The sequence below is a fragment of the Phytophthora infestans genome, genomic scaffold (genome assembly GCF_000142945.1).
Source record: "Phytophthora infestans T30-4 supercont1.17 genomic scaffold, whole genome shotgun sequence".
Taxonomy (NCBI): domain Eukaryota; phylum Oomycota; class Peronosporomycetes; order Peronosporales; family Peronosporaceae; genus Phytophthora; species Phytophthora infestans.
Genome location: NW_003303742.1, coordinates 1590711 through 1607626, shown reverse-complemented (window position 1 = coordinate 1607626; position 16916 = coordinate 1590711). Strand labels below are relative to the sequence as shown.

Below are 16916 nucleotides of genomic sequence, written 5' to 3'. Positions count from 1 at the left end.
TACGGGTCCAAGATATTCATGGTCTGCGACTCAAGAACTGCTTATTGCCACAGGTACATTCATTTTCTTTTTATCTATGTCATAACTTATGACGTGTTTTGCTAAATATAACTGTTTATGTCGTAACCTTTTAGATTCGAAGTTTACGCTGCAAAACGCGATGCCAGTGACGGCGCTGACAGCTCAGTTGATCATAAGACCGGTGCTGCAGCGGTCATTTAAAATCTGAAGATTGTGCTTGGAGCGAAGTCGCGACACGCGTGGCATGCAGTAGTTGTCGACCGGTTACTCGTCCGTCTTACTTGCCATCGAGCTTCTCGGCATGAGCTTTTACGTAATTGGCACTGTCATGATCAACCGGTTGGGTTTGGATAAGAACATCGTTAAGAAGCGACAGTCGCGGCCAGCTAGGATAACTCGTGGGTCCTTTACCTTCTCTCGGTCCGTTGCGGTACCTAGCATGATCGCGTTTCACTGGTGGGAACGCAAGCCTGTGCACTACTTGTGCACAGGCTCTGTAATGACACCTTCGACAATCAACCGGAAAGTGAAGCAGGTGGGGCCTATCACAGTACCATGTCCGGCCGCTGTAACCGACTACCAGCGCTGGATGGGCGGAGCTGATGTGCACGATCAGCTCCGCCTTTAAAATTACTCTCTACAACTGTCAACCAAGTTCAAAAAATACTACAAAAGCTTATTCTTAGGCTTTATCGATTTAGTATTGCTGAACTCTTATATTTCGCACAAGGAAGCTGCAACAATGAAGGGAACACCGATGATGACGCGAGGAGAGTGGTTTGGCGTCTTCCAGAACCAGCTCCTTCAGCTAAAAGCTGGAGACTTCGCCGGTGTGGCTGTAACGCCACCACCCACTGGTCAGACTCGCAGGCGTGCACCTGTCACTATCACGCACACGGTTCAGCAGTCTATGGACTGGGTAATTATCAGCAATGTTCAGAAGCGTCGTCAAAGGTCTTGCAAGGTCTGCGCTCTTTTACGAATGGACAGAAAGAAGAAGTCGTTTGCGACGACCTTCTTGTGCGAGCGCTGCTCCGTCGACGAAGCAAAATGCTGGCTGTGTAACAAGATCCGGCGGAACTGCAAAGACATGCTTCGAGAACGACGGCTTCGACTGCGGTCAAGCCATTCCACGTACCTTAGGGAAGAAGGTCGTCTTGCGACGTCCAGGTCGGGAAGCTGGAGCACGAGAGAGAACGCGCCGGGAGCTACACCTTCGTGATGCTGCTGAAGACGTCGATTATGAGAATGAGAGCGAGCCGGAGTGATCCTGTCTGCAGACTTGCTGATAAGAGTTAGTATATGTCAAATCGTAATGCTTACTTCTTTGAATTGATGTACCTTTTGATTCACCTTTTACTATCACAAAGGCGGCTCTTTGTACCATCTCCCACCGTCTCTGGTGTGGCATGGTCGGAAGTTACGACATTGCAATCTGGTGATTGGAAAGGTGTATAATTACGAAATTGCTAAAACAACCTGCTACACCTTCCCGCAAGTGAAAAGTCTACTGAATACAAATCACAAGTGACATGGCTATGTCGTATTATACGACATACATTTATGCGTTTTTGATACACTTTTCCAGGAACCAAGGGGTTAAGCCAAAATTTTAAGCCGATTAAAAAATATTTTAAAACGGATGTGCTTTTTTAAACCATTAAGACAAATCGTTATAGAATTAATTGAAAACCTGAAAAAAAAATTCTACGCTTTCAGATTTCAAATTTTAGTATTTTGAGAAAGGATAATTGTTGTCTTTATTAATGAAAAACTTAAATGTCATAATTTGTGGGCTGATGCACCACCACCCTCGACGCCTCCTGGTGTTTAAATTGTGTTCCAGATTGGCTACAACAGTCTCAAGCAGGAGCACTTGCTGCTGCGTTGGCACTTGCAGGCATTATGTCGATGGCGGATGCCATTATCTTTCCGCGTCACGAGAAGTTTTAGCTAAATTGTCTGCGTAGCACTGCAAACACTACATACAACCGGAGCGGTCTCGCTAGATTTTCTTGTGTCTGGCGGTCGGTGCTGCCAACACGTCTTGGCCGCGGTCACTTCATTGAGCTGTACAATAAATAAAACAACAAATTTTAATGCTACGTATTGTTCTGCGCGTATTATACAACGAACGGGGGTCGCTCTTGACCACTTCGACGAGGAACGTCATGTAGTCTACGTAAGCTAGCTTGGGTAGGGGCAAGAAAACTATTCTTAGGTCGACCAGTGGGGGTTCTCCTGGACGGTAGTTGAGTCGTCGATGTGGAGATGTCAACAGCGCTTCCTCTGCTGCGTGCCCATCTCGCAGCCTGACGCATGGCTTCACGTTGCTGGGCCTGCGTCTGGCTAGGCCTTCGCGTAGTAGCCATGCGACTTGGACGTCTGGTGCTAAACTGAGGGGCATCCACTTGAAGGAGACTATCAAAATCGAGGCGATGCTGCTTCGTAGTGGGCGTAGTAGGCTTCAACACTGAGCGTGGAGTCCTGGAGCGAGTTGCAGCTGTGGGTTCGCTTGGCGCTTGCTCGTGTGGAGAAAGACCCGCGTCTTCCTCGTCCGGGTGGCTGGATGCGACGAGAGAGTCCAAAATGTCGTATCCGATGTGTGTATACCCCTCATTAGTCATATTATTTTGTGGCGCTTGTCTCGGTGTTGTAGCAGTAGGTCGAAAGGGGCGTCTCTCCCTATTCCCAGCACTTGTCGGTCTCTTCTTCACTGGAGTCTTCTCTCCACTCTTCGCAGCTCGAGGCTTCCCTTCCTTCTCCTTCTTTTGTAATTGTAATTGTTGGAGCAACTTCTTTTGTCTAACTCGGATTTTCTCTGACAAGTCAAGCGATTCTTGCAGAGAATCGCAGTGCGCTTTAAGCTTTTCGTAAGCCTTCTTACTCTTCTCCACGTCCCGATATTTCTTCTCGGCAACGGACAAAGCTCTTTTGGTCCTCTCCAGCTCGAATTTGAGTTGATCTCTCTCTGTCGTGACGTTGTGCAACTCTCTCAATGTCTTGACGATGCTGCTCTTGGCTCCACTACCTGCCACCTGATCCTTAATACTTTTACGGGGCTTATCTATAGTTCTAGTCGTCTACACGTCATCAGAATCCACACATATAGTAATTAGACTCTTTTCTTTCGCTGTAGACAGCCCTTGCCGTCCGAACGCTTACCTTATGGCTCTTAACGTCCTCCACTTCCTGTTTCGGTGTATAGAGGAAGCTTGACGCATCTAGTGACGTGTTGCGACTGCCATTGGTGCGTAACTTAAGCGTGAGGCTAGCCACGTCTTTCTGAAGCTCTTCTAGCCGCGTTTCCAGCCTGTTACGTCGTCTAAAATGCGAGTGAGCGAAGCTATAGTTCTGGTCTTGAGATTCCTCGGCTTTACTCTCGTCCTGCTCTTCTCCCTGGAATCTACGAGGCGTGATAGGACTAGGACCGTCGCGGAAGTGCCAGTCCTCAATGTTGGCAGCGTCCGTGTTGCCTGAAAAGCGGTGACGCTGCTGCTCGGGCGTCGTGAAGGAGAAAGACGGCGAGTCTTGAGGTGATGCCATGTTTTGATAAGCAAAAATGGCGCCATTGTATCCATTTCAAATTAATTGGTGTGGTGCACGTAGTTTTCTCTGAGCGGTCTTTGGATACATGTAGCCATGTGGCGTGAACGGACGCAAGTTGAAGCAATAACGGACTTTGCGCGCACATGCCGGGGGAGAAACGGCATGTGGCTGCATTAGCGGGGGAGAAAGAGGCTCTCGGAGCGAACTGGAAGTCGGCGCAATGCGTGACATCGCTCTATGACTCGTACATCCAAGTACAAAAGGAGAACGAGCAGTTAAGGGAAGATGTTCGACAACTCCAGCAGAGCGAGTTACTAGCACAAACCAACGCAATCAGGCAGCCGGAAGACACAAGATGCGACGAATTAGAGAAAGAGGTTCGATTATTACGCAGTGAGAAGCTGCGGATAGAGGAGACGCATCGACTGGAGCTCCAGAAGGTTGAGGCTCGTGTAGCCATCAGTGAGACGCAGCACCAGCAACTTGTAGCCAAGTACCACGAGAGATTCGAATTTGATCCTCTAGAAGCTAAGAGAGCAGCTATGGCGGTTAAAGCGATGCAGAACACACTACAGAACGTGGTTCTGGAGAAAGAGGAGATCGGAATACGATACGGAGAACTTAAGGAGCAGTACCGGAAATTCCACAACGAGCAGATGGATATTGTGCAGAATTTGAAGCAGCAAGTACAAAAACTAGAGCAACAAAGAGTCAGAAGTGGACAGCAACGAGTTGTCAATGCGTTGGCGAATTGGTCGACGAATAAAGTGAGGAATACGTGGGATAAGTGGGTCGAGCTGACAGAAGAGAAGAAAAAGAGTGAAGACAACAAGCAGAAGATGGCTACATTTGAGCGGAAAGTTGACGACCGAGTTGCGAAAATCAGAGAGAATCAGGCAGCTTATCTTGCGGTCAAATGTTTGCAGCAAGCAGCACGACGAAGTGTTATTCAGTGGCGGGAGGTAACACGACGAAATATCGAGCGACGTCGTAAAGAAGTTAGATTTAAAGAAGAAGTATTGAGAAGATGGCTTCACAGCGTCGTGACATGTTGGCGACAAGTGTATCAAAAAGAGAAGGATATCCGACTCGGAAGTTTTAAGACGGAGCGACTGGTGTCCTCCCATTTACGTCGCTGGGGGGTGCGAAAGTGGCGTGTCCAGATGTTTCGTCTTGCTTTGGGGGAAAAGAACCAAAGATTGAGCGTCTTGAATGGGACAATGGAGGGTCAGACGAAGAGAATTGTGGAACTGGAGATGAAACTTGATGAGGCTTTTTATGCAAAACGAGAACTGCAGACACATCAGGAGCAAGAAAATTTGAAATACGCAGAGGATATTGAGAAGCACCAAGCTGCTGCTGTAGCTGTGCGTGAGAAACTCGGACGCTTCTTCACGAAACAATCCGACCGCCAACTGCAAAAAGATGCAGTGCGTGAGTGGAGGACTATCGCCACGTATCTGCTAGGAGTGAGGCAACGTACCGAGTTGGTGGAAGTGAAACTACGAGCTCTGAAGCTTCGACGATCAGTGAGTAACTGGCATAATAAAGCGCATCAGAATCACATGAAGCGCTTGAAAACGCAACAGATTCTCAGTCGTATGCGTCATTTAGAGGTGGTAAAATGCTTCAACTCGTGGAGAGAACTCGTTAACAACCAGAAGTCACGGAAAACAGCGTTATTGTATGCTGTGAACCGGATACGGAATCGAGGAATAGCGCGATGTTTTACTCAGTGGGTGGCGTTCAAAGAGCAGCGTATAGCTCTTCGAAGTGGGATCGAGACGATGGCTACATTTGCACTGAAGCAACAAACATATATCATATTCAACTCCTGGAAAGAGCGCGATGTGGAGCTCAGAATTGCAGCTCAAGTGCGACAACAACAGTTGATCCAGCACGCGTGGGAGAGTCGACTGGAGCAAGCCAAGAACGACTTGAATTTCCAGCGAGAATGCTTCACTCGATGGCAGAAACTGGTTCTCAAACGACAGCGACGAAATATCGTCGTGAAAAAGCGTCTAGCTCGACTTAGAAATGTTTCCATTGCGAAATCCTTTGGTAGTTGGTGTAGATTTGTCGACACTCGACAGAATCAACGCGATCTGGTCCGTCGATGGGTCGGACGGTGTCATACCGGCGCCTTACAGCGAGCGTGGAAAGGATGGCAACAGCAACTTGTGCTGAAGGAACAACAGCTGCTGATGCTGCGTATGCAACAAGAACGAGAAGCTGAGCTCAATAGGCTTGCGACTGAGTTTGAAGTGTACCGAACAACCCAGCAGACGTTGCTGGAAGAGGCTAATCGAGCTCAAACAGAGCAAGAGAATGCACTACGAGAAACGAGAACTCTTCTTCAAGAAGAGACAAAACGAGTGCAACGCTTAGCAGGTGCAGTGAGTAGTCTGTGCTCCAATAGAGATCGAGGATCCACCCAGCTGCGTGTCTTTAAAGCGTGGCATAAAGCTGTTCGACGATCGGCTTTTAGCCGTAATACTGTCGACATCTTCCAGACCGCTTCAGAAATCCGACAAACGCGAAATATTCTATTGAAATGGAGACAATTTACGGCTCATCAACGACGTCTAAGAGCGGTGTTTACCACAACTCTGTCGTGTTTCTCACGGTGGTGGCAGTTGCGGTGCTTTAGAGCATGGAAAGCAGCACGACAGAGGAGTCGAGCGGTGCAGTTATTCTCTTCGGTATTTATTCACAGCTCGGAAATATTCATATCTCGAGAAGTGTTAACAGCATGGAGAAAGATGGCGAGGAAGAACCATCTCCTGCGTAAGACGATAGAGAAAATCTGGTTAGACGCCATACACGCCAAGATGCAGCAGCATTTCCGACAGTGGGTGGACTTGACGAAGGCTGAGGCAGCGAAAGAGAATATTGAAAAGCGAAACGTTGCGCTGGCGGCCATCCGAGCCAAAGTTTGGTGGAAACGGTCGGTGTCCACGATGCGTTTTTGCTTTTTAGAGTGGAAAACGACTGTCGAATCGAGCAAGAAACAGCGTCAAGCTGAGCGGAAACTCCTTCTTTTCCAGCAAGCACGTCTCGTTGCAATGTGCTTCAACGCTTGGTCGAAATTTGTGGTGATGCAGAGCGAAGAAGAAGACCGAAAACAACAATTTGCTCGCTGGTTTATCAGATTTCAACGTCGAAAACAACAACGTGCCATGACATTTTGGAAGAATCTGGTGATCCGCAACCAACTGCAGGACCTGGAAGAGCTGAGGAGAGCGAGAAACACTCAGCAAGAGGAACTGCAACTCCAAAGGGAAGAAATCGACCTGCTGATGCAACAGGCCGCAGACACGAAGCGCCAATTGGCTGCTGCCACCGACGTCCACGACGAATCTACAACGAAGTTGCAGTACTTGACGGAGTATGGATTACTATCGAAATATTTCAACGCGCTTAAATTTCAGGTCTCGATGAGAAGATATCGACATCAAGCCGCTCACTTTTCCCAAAAGAATGCTCGTCGACAGCATCTCGCAGAACTGTTCTCCACTTGGTTTAATTTTACGCAAAAGAGTCGTGTATTAAAGCTACGTGTTGCTGAAAGTATTGGACGAAGTACTACTTTTCTCTCTCGTAGTATACTACGACAATGGCGCTCTATTGCGCATCAACGACGCGTAATCAAACAAAAGCAGCGTAAACTACAGCGACGAGTCGGTAGACGAATTCTAACGAGCTTGTTCATAGCCTGGCGCCTAATCATTCGTCGAGAAAGAAACGTTTCTATTGCAATGGATCACCTGGGGACTATTGCTCGAAGACTGACACTGAAGTTCACACTGACATCGTGGCAACAAAGAACTATTCAGGAAAGAAAGAAATCTATTCAAGAGAAAGAAAAGCACAAGAGAATCCTGCAATTCTTGATGGGCAGACAAGAAGCGAGGCTCGTGCGTACGTTCCACACGTGGAAGGAGTATACACAGATTAAACGAGTAACTCGCTCTCAAGCTCGTCAGATATACACCAAGAAATGCCACGTTATACTCGAGCAGTGCTGGGATGACTGGCGTTCCACCGTGCGATGTATACAGCTGCAACGGACATCTGTTGCCTGTATACAGACCACAATGAAGCGCTACTACTACCGCACAGTGCTCTCAAGATGGAGACGATATCGCTTCCTAAGCCAGATTAGAACCCTCCAGACTAATAACGACACTTTGTCCGATCAAGTCGCTGACGCTACTCAGCGATTACAAACTAAATCGACGAGTGTGGACCAGCTTTTGTTCGAATTGAAACACTTAAAAGAAAAACTCGACGAGGCGGAATCGAGATCGTCAGCTGTGAGTTTAGAAGTCACTTGTCAGCAATCGAATCGCAGTAAGCAACTGAGTTGTTTACGTGTGATTAGCAAGATCATGTTGAAGCGAACTGTGTCCAGAGAGTTGCTCGAGGCGTTCGCTTTTTGGAAAACAAAGCTCTTTGATGTAAGAAGAAAACACCGCGCTTTACTGAGTGTGGCTAAGACTCGACAGCGAAGACAGCGGTTGCTCGCATTCTGGCTGTGGAAGGTCAAGACACTGCGGTGGCGACAGCTTGAGGCTCTTCGAAAACTATGGGGAAAAAGCGATCTACGAACAATTCTTCAACGTTGGAGAAAGTTTTCTATCGCGCAAGCAAAGCTTCGACTCTTCCTCACAAAGCGATGTCTGCTATCGTACACGGATCGTTGTGTGCCTGTGTCTATTGCTTTCAAACTCTGGAAGATCAAGTCGGCAGCGCTTCATCAACTCGCAGCACTCCATACGAAACTTCGAATCGAACAAGACGCATCCACTTATCATCTACGTAGATTGACGGTAGGGAAATGGTGTTGGCTAGCTTATCATCATCGTCTTCGTCAGATGCGCGCTTTCTTCTCTCAATGCTACGTTAAGTCCACGAAGAACATCGCAGTAAGACACCGCCGTGACATTGAGGAGATGCAGGTGAATAGTGACGCTGCGTTGGCTAAAGTCAAGGAGCAAAGTGAAGCGAGAGCGCAAGAAGAGAAGGGGGCGCTATCAGCTGCAGAGGAGCAATTGACCACGGGGGCTTCGTTCCAAGCACTGCAGACACTAATTCGTCGCTTGTTCCAGCCAACCTCGATAAAAGATCTTTTCGTCAGCGTATCCAGCACTTTTGCACAGATTGTACACGGTAGTGCAGCCGTCCTATTCCTCTTCGACCCAAGCAGCAATGAACTGTGGACGCAACGTGAGGAGAATCAGTTGATACAAGTACCAGGCTCTCTGGGTATTGCTGGAAGTACACTAGCGAGTGGATCAACGTTAATCATCACGGACATATCAGCCGATCCACGCTTCCATCCCATGGTCGATCAGTTCGCCATGAACGGCTTACAACAGGATGATACCTCACAGCTGATGAGTATCTCTCGACCAAATCTGAACTCCTCGAAGCCAACGCATGGCATGGTATCGTCGGCTCTCGTCTCCTCTGATGGTAACATTCTAGGTTTCTTCTTTTTAAAACCTGATTTAACTGGCATTGTGTACGTTTAAACAGGGGCAGTATATGGCGTTCTTCAAGTGGCTTTCCCTACCTCGACTTTATCTCCAATCGACCGACGAATTCTTGTGACTCAAACGCAGCTTTATAGTAAAATCTGCTGCTGCTACGGTATGTTAAACTGAGCTTTTTTATCCACTTGAAACAGTGAAAATCCTGACGTGTTGTTGGGTACAGTGGAGCAGATAATGTTCGAGATGCTTCGCAATTGTCGTGACCGTGTTCGCGCTCGCGTCCCCGAGAAATTTATGAAATTATTCAAGCAGAATAAAAACTGGCGCAAATACTACACGTTGCTCGAGCGGAAAGCTGTCGAGTTGGAGACCAAGCTGCGTGACGTGCTGGAAGAGCGCGAGCAGCTCATCCAGTCGAAAAACGAGCTCCAGAAACGTCATCAACTCGTGAAGGACAAGCTCGAATCCAGCGAACAAAACTCGAAAAATGTGAGCAACCTGGTGGCAGATTGGAAAAAGAAGATGAGTAAATGGCAACAACTTCTGGACGACAAAGACCGAGCAATTGCTGACAAGACAAATGAGGTCGAGAAAGTGGAGAGAGAGTTTGAAGCATTTCGACGTGAGCGACGCAGTAAAGACTTGCAGAGTGTACTGAATTCACCTACACAACGCACGCACAGTGAAGCGTGTGACGAGTCCAAGTCTCTTAGCGATCGAGGTCAGCTCAGTCTTCTCCAAGCAGATAAAACCAGACTCAAGAGTCAACTGGTGCGTGCAGAAGCCGATAACCTGCTTCTCGTCAAAGCCATCAGCATTTCCCGCAGTCAACATGGAGAATTACCGAGAACAATCCAAGCAGAAGTGACGCGAGTAGCTACGCGAGTGTCACGCCGTGCCCCATCCGAAGCTTAAATCGTAAGAAAAGGCAATGCATACCGGTACTCCGGACGTTACTTGCTCAGTGTGAGAGTGTAGTCCGACGTCTCCTTGGACAACGCAGCACGGTAGCGATCTTGCAAGATCTCGGCCAACAGCTCGTGCGTTCCAAGCGCCTCCGTGACGCGAACGTCCACGTCTGTGTGTCTGGCACGGACGTCCTTAATGATCTCTTCGATGTCTCCTTTCTCGCCCGCGTGACGGCCATTGGAGAAGAACATTTTGGCACATACAACGATCCCCTTAGTCACGTTGTAGTGATCCAGCGCTACAGCCAGCAGAGGGTCGTTAAAGTCGTATTCGGCACCTTCACGACGCTCCATACACGCAGTACCGACGAGCTTCACACGCTGGTTGGTCTTCAGCAACTCACGCAGTTCGTTCGCTACAAACTCGCGTGACTCATGCACGTCACGACTCGGAGTACCGTGATCCACGACAAGCACCGTCACGTCTTCCTGCAATGTCGCAAAGTCCACAGCTTCGTGGATACGTTCCAGTAAAATCTGAGCCACACGAGTGTCGTGGCCGTCCACTAGACAGCCACCAATACGGACCGAGAGAGCAGCGGACGTTGACGAGACGGAGTCCCATACCTGATTCATCGTCTTGGGCAAGAACTCGGTCAACGTCGAGCTGTTCCCGAAAAACAGTGGGAGCACGACAACGTCGCTCGCACCTTCGCCACGTGTAGCCAGATGCTCGGTCAGCACCATCTCGAACGTCTTGGCTTTGAGTCCATTGAGTTCCTGAGGATCCACACGGTTCGAGAACCGGAAGCTGCATGGCACCACTGGTTGGCCCAGAGCACGACTCAGTCGGAAGCTGATCTGACGCAGGTCCAAGTACGGCTCGGCCCGTAGAGATCCGATGTTCACCAGCACCACTAGACGTTGAGTAGAAGAGACGATAGGATTGGTAGACTCTCCTTTAGCCAGTTTATCCTCCTCCAACACCTGCGCTAGGATACCTTTACGATATGTCGGATACAGTAACTGAACGCCCAGTTCCTCTTTGATCCGGTGATTGGCACAAATCTTGCTCTCGGCATAGAAACTCTTGGCCATTGCACTCATATTCTTCTCAGCCTCTTCCCATGACTGACTCAGAGGTACAGGAACGCCCAGTAGCTCACACGCATAGGCCGTAACTTCATCCGCCGGGGCTGGTTCATCGTCGCACATGTTGTAGATCCCTCCGGGATTCGGACGAGCGGCCGAAGCTAGTAAAATTTGGACAATATCGTCGACATGAATGCGGTTGAATTTCCTCCCCGGGATGTGGATCCTCGAAGCCGTTCCACTTCGAACTTTAGTGATCGTTCCTCTACCGGGTCCATAGATTCCCGCAATTCGGAAAATATGGGTGGGAAGTTCCGAATCGAGCCACAATCGCTCGGCTTTGATCCGCATTTGCGATCGTTTAACCATTGAGCCGACCGGTGCTGACTCGTCTACTACAACGCCATTGGTCTCTCCATACACCCCAATGGTCGACAGGTATCCCACCCATTGGATCGAGTCTTTCGTGGCACGGATCAAGCGATCCCCAACAACTGACAGAACGGGGTCTTCCTGGCCGTCTACGCGCCCTGTGGGCACGGACACCAGCACGTGGGTGACCCCTTTAAGTGCGTCCTCGAGTGACAACGCGTTGCTGTCACTCCACTTGTCTCCGTCGAAGAGGAACACGTTTGGAGGTAAAGTCTCCGATCCTTCGAAACGGAATACTTCCGGATCGGATTGCGACAATTGCGTCGCGGCCTCCACGGAGCGAACGGTACCTGAAATGGAGTAGCCGAGGGAGTGAAAGGCGCGAGCGGCTCGAGACGCAGAGTAGCCCAGGCCGAACACGAACAGCTTGTTAGAGGACATGCTTTTAGCTCGAGTGACGTCAGTGCAGCAATGAAAGGCTGCAGTTTCTTTACCGCCTGGTACGGTACCTCTTGAATGGTACATTGGACCACTTGTAACAAGCTGAAGAGGTTTACAATATTTTCTAATTTCATTGAGCATTCTCAAAGATGGAACACAATGAAGGCTTCACTGTGAAGTTGCTCGTCACTGAGCTCCTAGATATGTGTTTGGTTTGCCATTAATACATCGAATGCTTGTAATACTGCTCATGTACGAACTTCTAATCGAGGTGGTGATTGAAGCGACTGCAAGGTCCAGCCAGTATCACAATGCTCGAAGAAGGGTGTGCTGTCAGCCCTTCACGCGCTGCCGCTGTTCTTAAACTGTGTAGATCGGAGCAATATGTACAGTGCTCAGCAAACGCACAGTGCAAGTACTACATAGTACTCTGTATTGTAGCCATATGCACAGTGCAGTTGATGTTGAGTCAGCGGATACCGTTGAGGCTTAAATTGAGCAGCATTGTATTGTTTTAATACTACAGCACATGTACACACACAGGTGTACATGTCAGACGAGGACCGAGGGCCTCCCTGTCTCGAAGACAGTCTTCGCAGTTCACTGCTCCGATGAGCTGACTTAGGCGCAATCTCTTGATATCAAAGTCGGTAGGCGCCCTTCGCGTGACAATCCAGACTAAGATTCGTAATTCGAGCCATCCCACATAACTCACAACGGAATTTGCTACCGGTTGTCGCTAGGCTCGTTGGTCAGCGCCATGTTCGATCCCGACCGGTGTCCGCAGATTAAACTCTCTTTTGAGGAGCGCGTAATGTACGACTACGCCGCGAGGAAATTCTTGCAAGACACTGTGGCTGAGCGGGCCAAATTTAACCCCAAGAAGATCGACCCGCAGCACTGGGCGTTCGTGAAGCGCCGAAAAGAGGTCAGCGTCTTCAACAGCGTACCAGGTTCGACGAACCCTTCGATCATCGTCATGGTCGGCACGGGTCTCATTGATGGTCGACTCGAAGACGTCATGGGCGGCTTGTACTGTGAGACAACGGACGAACTTCGCACTGCCAAAGTTCTACTAGGCTACGACCTCAAGGACGGATCGGTGCTTAACATACACGAACGTCGCACACCCGAAGACCCGTTCCGGTTTGCAGGTATCAAGTGGTTTGCCGGTAGGTGTGCGTGGGGGTTACTACACGACCGAGACGCACTGACCTACGAACGGATGGGTACCACAACGGATGCCCGTGGCCACGAACTTGCTTACCACACGCTACAGTCGATCAAGAGGCCAGAGTGGCCGTCCGAAGCCACGCCGGGAATGTTACGGCAGCACACTGCGTCCTGCTATCTCTACCGTCGACACAAGCGCACCAACAAGACAGAGGTCTTCCTTTGGGGATCGATTCTAAAGTTCGGATCTGCTCCGGAGAAGGCGATTCAGCTTGGTGTTGCCAGCACTTGGCTCAACGTCGTTCGTAGTCCAAAAGGTGGCCGAGCCAAGAACTTCAGCACGCTCATGGACGAAGCTGACAGCCATCAATGGTTGCCATCCAGGTACTGTAACTCGTTGCGTGTCATTTGCACCCGTACTTGCTGTCTCAACGCAAAGCTAACGTTGTATCTCCGTCCTGTCTTCCGCTGTAAAGTTCGACCTGCCACGTCTGCGCTCGGAAGCCAAAGTTGGGCTCGTATCCCCACTGTGCAGGGTGTCACCAGGTGCGTCCCTATTATTACTTTATGGTTGTCAATCAATGCTGTGTGGTTCTCACTTCGCCCTTGTTGACCATCAACAGACCGTGTGCAAGGACTGCTCCGAGCAGCATCATATTTTCCAGCTTAGTAAGTCCGGACGAGCCAAGAAGAGGCTGTTCTGTGTCGTGTGCGTCAAGAATGCCACCGGTAGGACCGACCTTAGTCGCAACCGAAACTTGTTAGCCTCGGGCTACGATATGAGCGAGTGCTCTACAAGCGGCACCCACAGTATAAGCAGCAGTAGTCGAAGCAGTCGTAGCGACAGCTTTTTCAGTCGCACGTTCAGCTTCAAGCGACCACCCGACCCGTTCCGTCCGCGCGTGTCTCCTTCAGACGACGAGGCACCGGATGAATTGGACCTCGATTGGTAAAGCAAGGCGTTAGGATGATGGCGCACGAAGAGCGTGGTCATACGTAAACAGGTTAAGAAAAGATTTACGGGGAAAACAGGGGATCGTGCATCGAAATCTCTTTTCCGAGGAGCTTGTCATGGAGCACCACGCGAATGAACAAGTGTAAACGCCAAAAAAAATCCAGCTCTTACTGTAGCTGGCCTTATTAACTGTAAGCACTGTGATTCGAGCTGAATATCGATCGTACGGTGGCTTGTTTCTTCGACTTCCATAATTCATAGTTGAAAAAATTAAAAAGTAACTTACGACTGGTTTTTGATATCAGTACAATTAAAATGTTTTTTGTTGGTTTGTAAATTGAATCAGTAGTAAATGAAAGCACGACGCTAGAGCAGGACAATTATTTCTTTAATTTTTGCCGAAGGTATGCAAGCACCGAGTATTACACGAAAGTTATTGAGATAGTTTTTTCGAGGCTTAATAGTGCCTCTACCTTTATCATTTGTATAATTTCCTTGACTAGCATATCATACAGATCGGGCCCAGCTTGTGCTGGCTACTTAGACGAGGCTGGCTTGGTAAGAAAAAGGAAATGAAATCGAAGTTAATGCTGGACATTCTACTGCTTCGGGTGTCAAATCAACAACTATTACTAAATATCATTTTTTGCATCTACGAATATAGAATCTTAATTAAACCTGTCTTGTGCGAGAGTCCTAAAAAACCTAGCTAACCAATCCAAGTATTAATTTTGATAACTTTCACAATTGGCTCCCGTATTTTTTTCTACATAAAAAAATGATGCGCACTGCGCACTGACGCATTCCAAAATTGAAGAAAGTATCTCCTACAGCACTATGTATCAGGAAGCATAACTTACTACAAAAATGTACTACTTCATCATCAAATCTGGCAGATGCGGATATTAGAGAGTTTTAGATTTGAAACAAAAGTTTTTTTATAAATCTGAATAAATGACGGATAGATTACCTTTGGATCTACCTATTCCACTGTATTTCTGGGCCATCCTTCTTTTTTTCAAAATTTTGGACCGTCAGTGAAATGGAAGGGCAGAGCTGGAGTCATACATGTAGCTGTTTTTCCTTTAAAGGCGACGCTGGACATGGCTATTTCCTCTACCGGTCCAAACTCAAGTCTTACATTCACTCTCTCGCAGTTTGTGTTCGAGAAACTTGGAGAGTTGGTACCGAGGGTGAAGGAGAACGGCATGAAACTCTTGCGATTCGATGAAGCCAAAGCACAACAACAGAAGGATATCAATGCCCAGTTGCCTTTAATGCTCGTATACGTCATGGCTGCATACGCAATTACAGGGGATGAGTACACTTGCTCGGATGCTGTTCTCAAGGGTGCTGCCATATATTAATACGCCAAAAAGCTGCTGACGCCTCCAGGCCCAATGCAAAACAATGAGAAAATTGCATCGATAATGCACACCTTAAAATTCATAAATACCTTTGCGCGGTGCTGGGGTGCTTACAAAAGTAACCCCAACAAGTATGCGGCTCCGTACACCATTGTAGTGCAGAGCTCAAACTTTGGCAAGAGTCAGTTGGTGTAAGAAGTTGCAAAAATGACAGCGAATGGGATGAAATGAGGCTTCCATACGTTTGCACTCGCAATGGGAACAAGCCGTGTGGGTTTCCTCTTGAAACTCCTGAACTAGCCAAGTGGTTCTTTCCCGATCAGACCGGAGGACAATATCTCCACGCAACTACTAAAAACAGGGACTTCCGCTCAAAAACAAAACTGGAGTGTGGTGGGCTCTGAGTGGCTAAAAGGATAAGGACATCACTCGCACTCGGTGGCTTACAGTAGCTGTCGACGAAGCAAGATCGTTGATGGGCCAACCAGAAAGTCGTGGCTTGTCAGTATTAAATTCCTTGAGGAGAGCGTTGGTGACGGCGAATAAAGTGTTTTACGGCTGTGGCGGGATATGTGATGTACTTGTTGACACGAGTCCCAAATTGATCTACAGGGCTCATGACTACGTCCCATCCGGAGGTTTGGATGCAGCATCACGAGTGGGCGCGCACTAGGAAGTGATGGCGCTCTTTTCACCTTTCGTACTAACGCACACGAGAGGTGTATTTTGTCGATTCACAGAATAATCAGAGCAGCACGGCGAAGATAGACAAGAAGCTGGAAGCTCAACGAGAACAGAAAAACTGCCTACGTGATGTATCTTGGAGGCACAAGATGAAAGGAGTTCGAGTGCAATGGGTAATGCTTCGTGGCCGTTCGTGTCTAATAACATCTCGAAACATTTGAAGGAGATTGCGAAGTTGGCGTGGTGCGTGCAGGAACTCGTAACTACTGTAGTGATTTGAAGGCGCGCAATTCCTCCGCATTTGCAGAACAGCTCAACTTACTCAGTGAAGACGACGTACAAGACATCGTAAAACACTCCATTGCGATCGGGGATAAGCCGAAGTTCTGTCAGTCGTAGGGTGTCACACCAGAAGTATTTGTAATGACATCTTGCTTAACGTAGCACTACCGCTTTTCAGACGGAGACTCCGGTAATATAGTACTGTCAAGTATTTTTTATCTTCCACGCGTAACTGGTGTTGATACCGCAAATTGGAACTTACGCACCTACCGGCAGCTATTCTTCTACAGTATAAACCGCTCCGTCATCTTCTTTAACTGCAGACTGTGAGATAACGAAAGTAGACGAACTGGGCACGCCCAAGTCTAGCTTGTCTTCCGTGTTGGATCAAACCACGACCCGCTCGCTTCTCTTTAGAGCTTGGGGCCAAGTCGATCCAGCACCGATCGCTTCTTGGTTGCAGGTTCCCCGGATCCCTTGCCTCCTCGATCGTCGCTTTTCTTGCGAGGGGGTCTCTTACGGTCGTTGCCGCCGCTTTTACCGTCGCCCTCCACCTCAATCCGTCGCTTGTCGT

At 48.6% G+C, this 16916-nt stretch overlaps 4 protein-coding genes across 4 annotated transcripts; 2 read left to right on the top strand and 2 right to left on the bottom strand.

Annotated features, from left to right (window-relative positions):
• Positions 1-2144: 2144 nt before the first annotated feature.
• Positions 2145-3567, bottom strand: PITG_10091 (uncharacterized protein; the record flags this gene model as incomplete). Its single annotated transcript, XM_002902576.1, has 4 exons — positions 2145-2636; positions 2720-2729; positions 2818-3038; positions 3187-3567. The coding sequence occupies 4 exons, from the start codon at positions 3565-3567 to the stop codon at positions 2145-2147; spliced, it is 1104 nt and encodes a 367-aa protein (XP_002902622.1).
• Positions 3568-3713: 146 nt separating this feature from the next.
• On the top strand, positions 3714-9726 carry PITG_10090 (uncharacterized protein; the record flags this gene model as incomplete). The annotated part of the gene is made up of 4 exons (XM_002902575.1): positions 3714-9048; positions 9112-9225; positions 9292-9673; positions 9717-9726. The coding sequence occupies 4 exons, from the start codon at positions 3714-3716 to the stop codon at positions 9724-9726; spliced, it is 5841 nt and encodes a 1946-aa protein (XP_002902621.1).
• Positions 9727-10021: 295 nt separating this feature from the next.
• PITG_10089 (NAD-dependent epimerase/dehydratase, putative) lies at positions 10022-11881 on the bottom strand (the record flags this gene model as incomplete). Its single annotated transcript, XM_002902574.1, has 1 exon — positions 10022-11881. The coding sequence occupies one exon, from the start codon at positions 11879-11881 to the stop codon at positions 10022-10024; it is 1860 nt and encodes a 619-aa protein (XP_002902620.1).
• Positions 11882-12607: 726 nt separating this feature from the next.
• Positions 12608-14007, top strand: PITG_10088 (uncharacterized protein; the record flags this gene model as incomplete). The annotated part of the gene is made up of 3 exons (XM_002902573.1): positions 12608-13438; positions 13531-13600; positions 13678-14007. 3 exons carry the CDS (start codon positions 12642-12644, stop codon positions 14005-14007), a joined length of 1197 nt encoding a protein of 398 aa, XP_002902619.1.
• Between the last annotated feature and the right edge of the window lie 2909 nt (positions 14008-16916).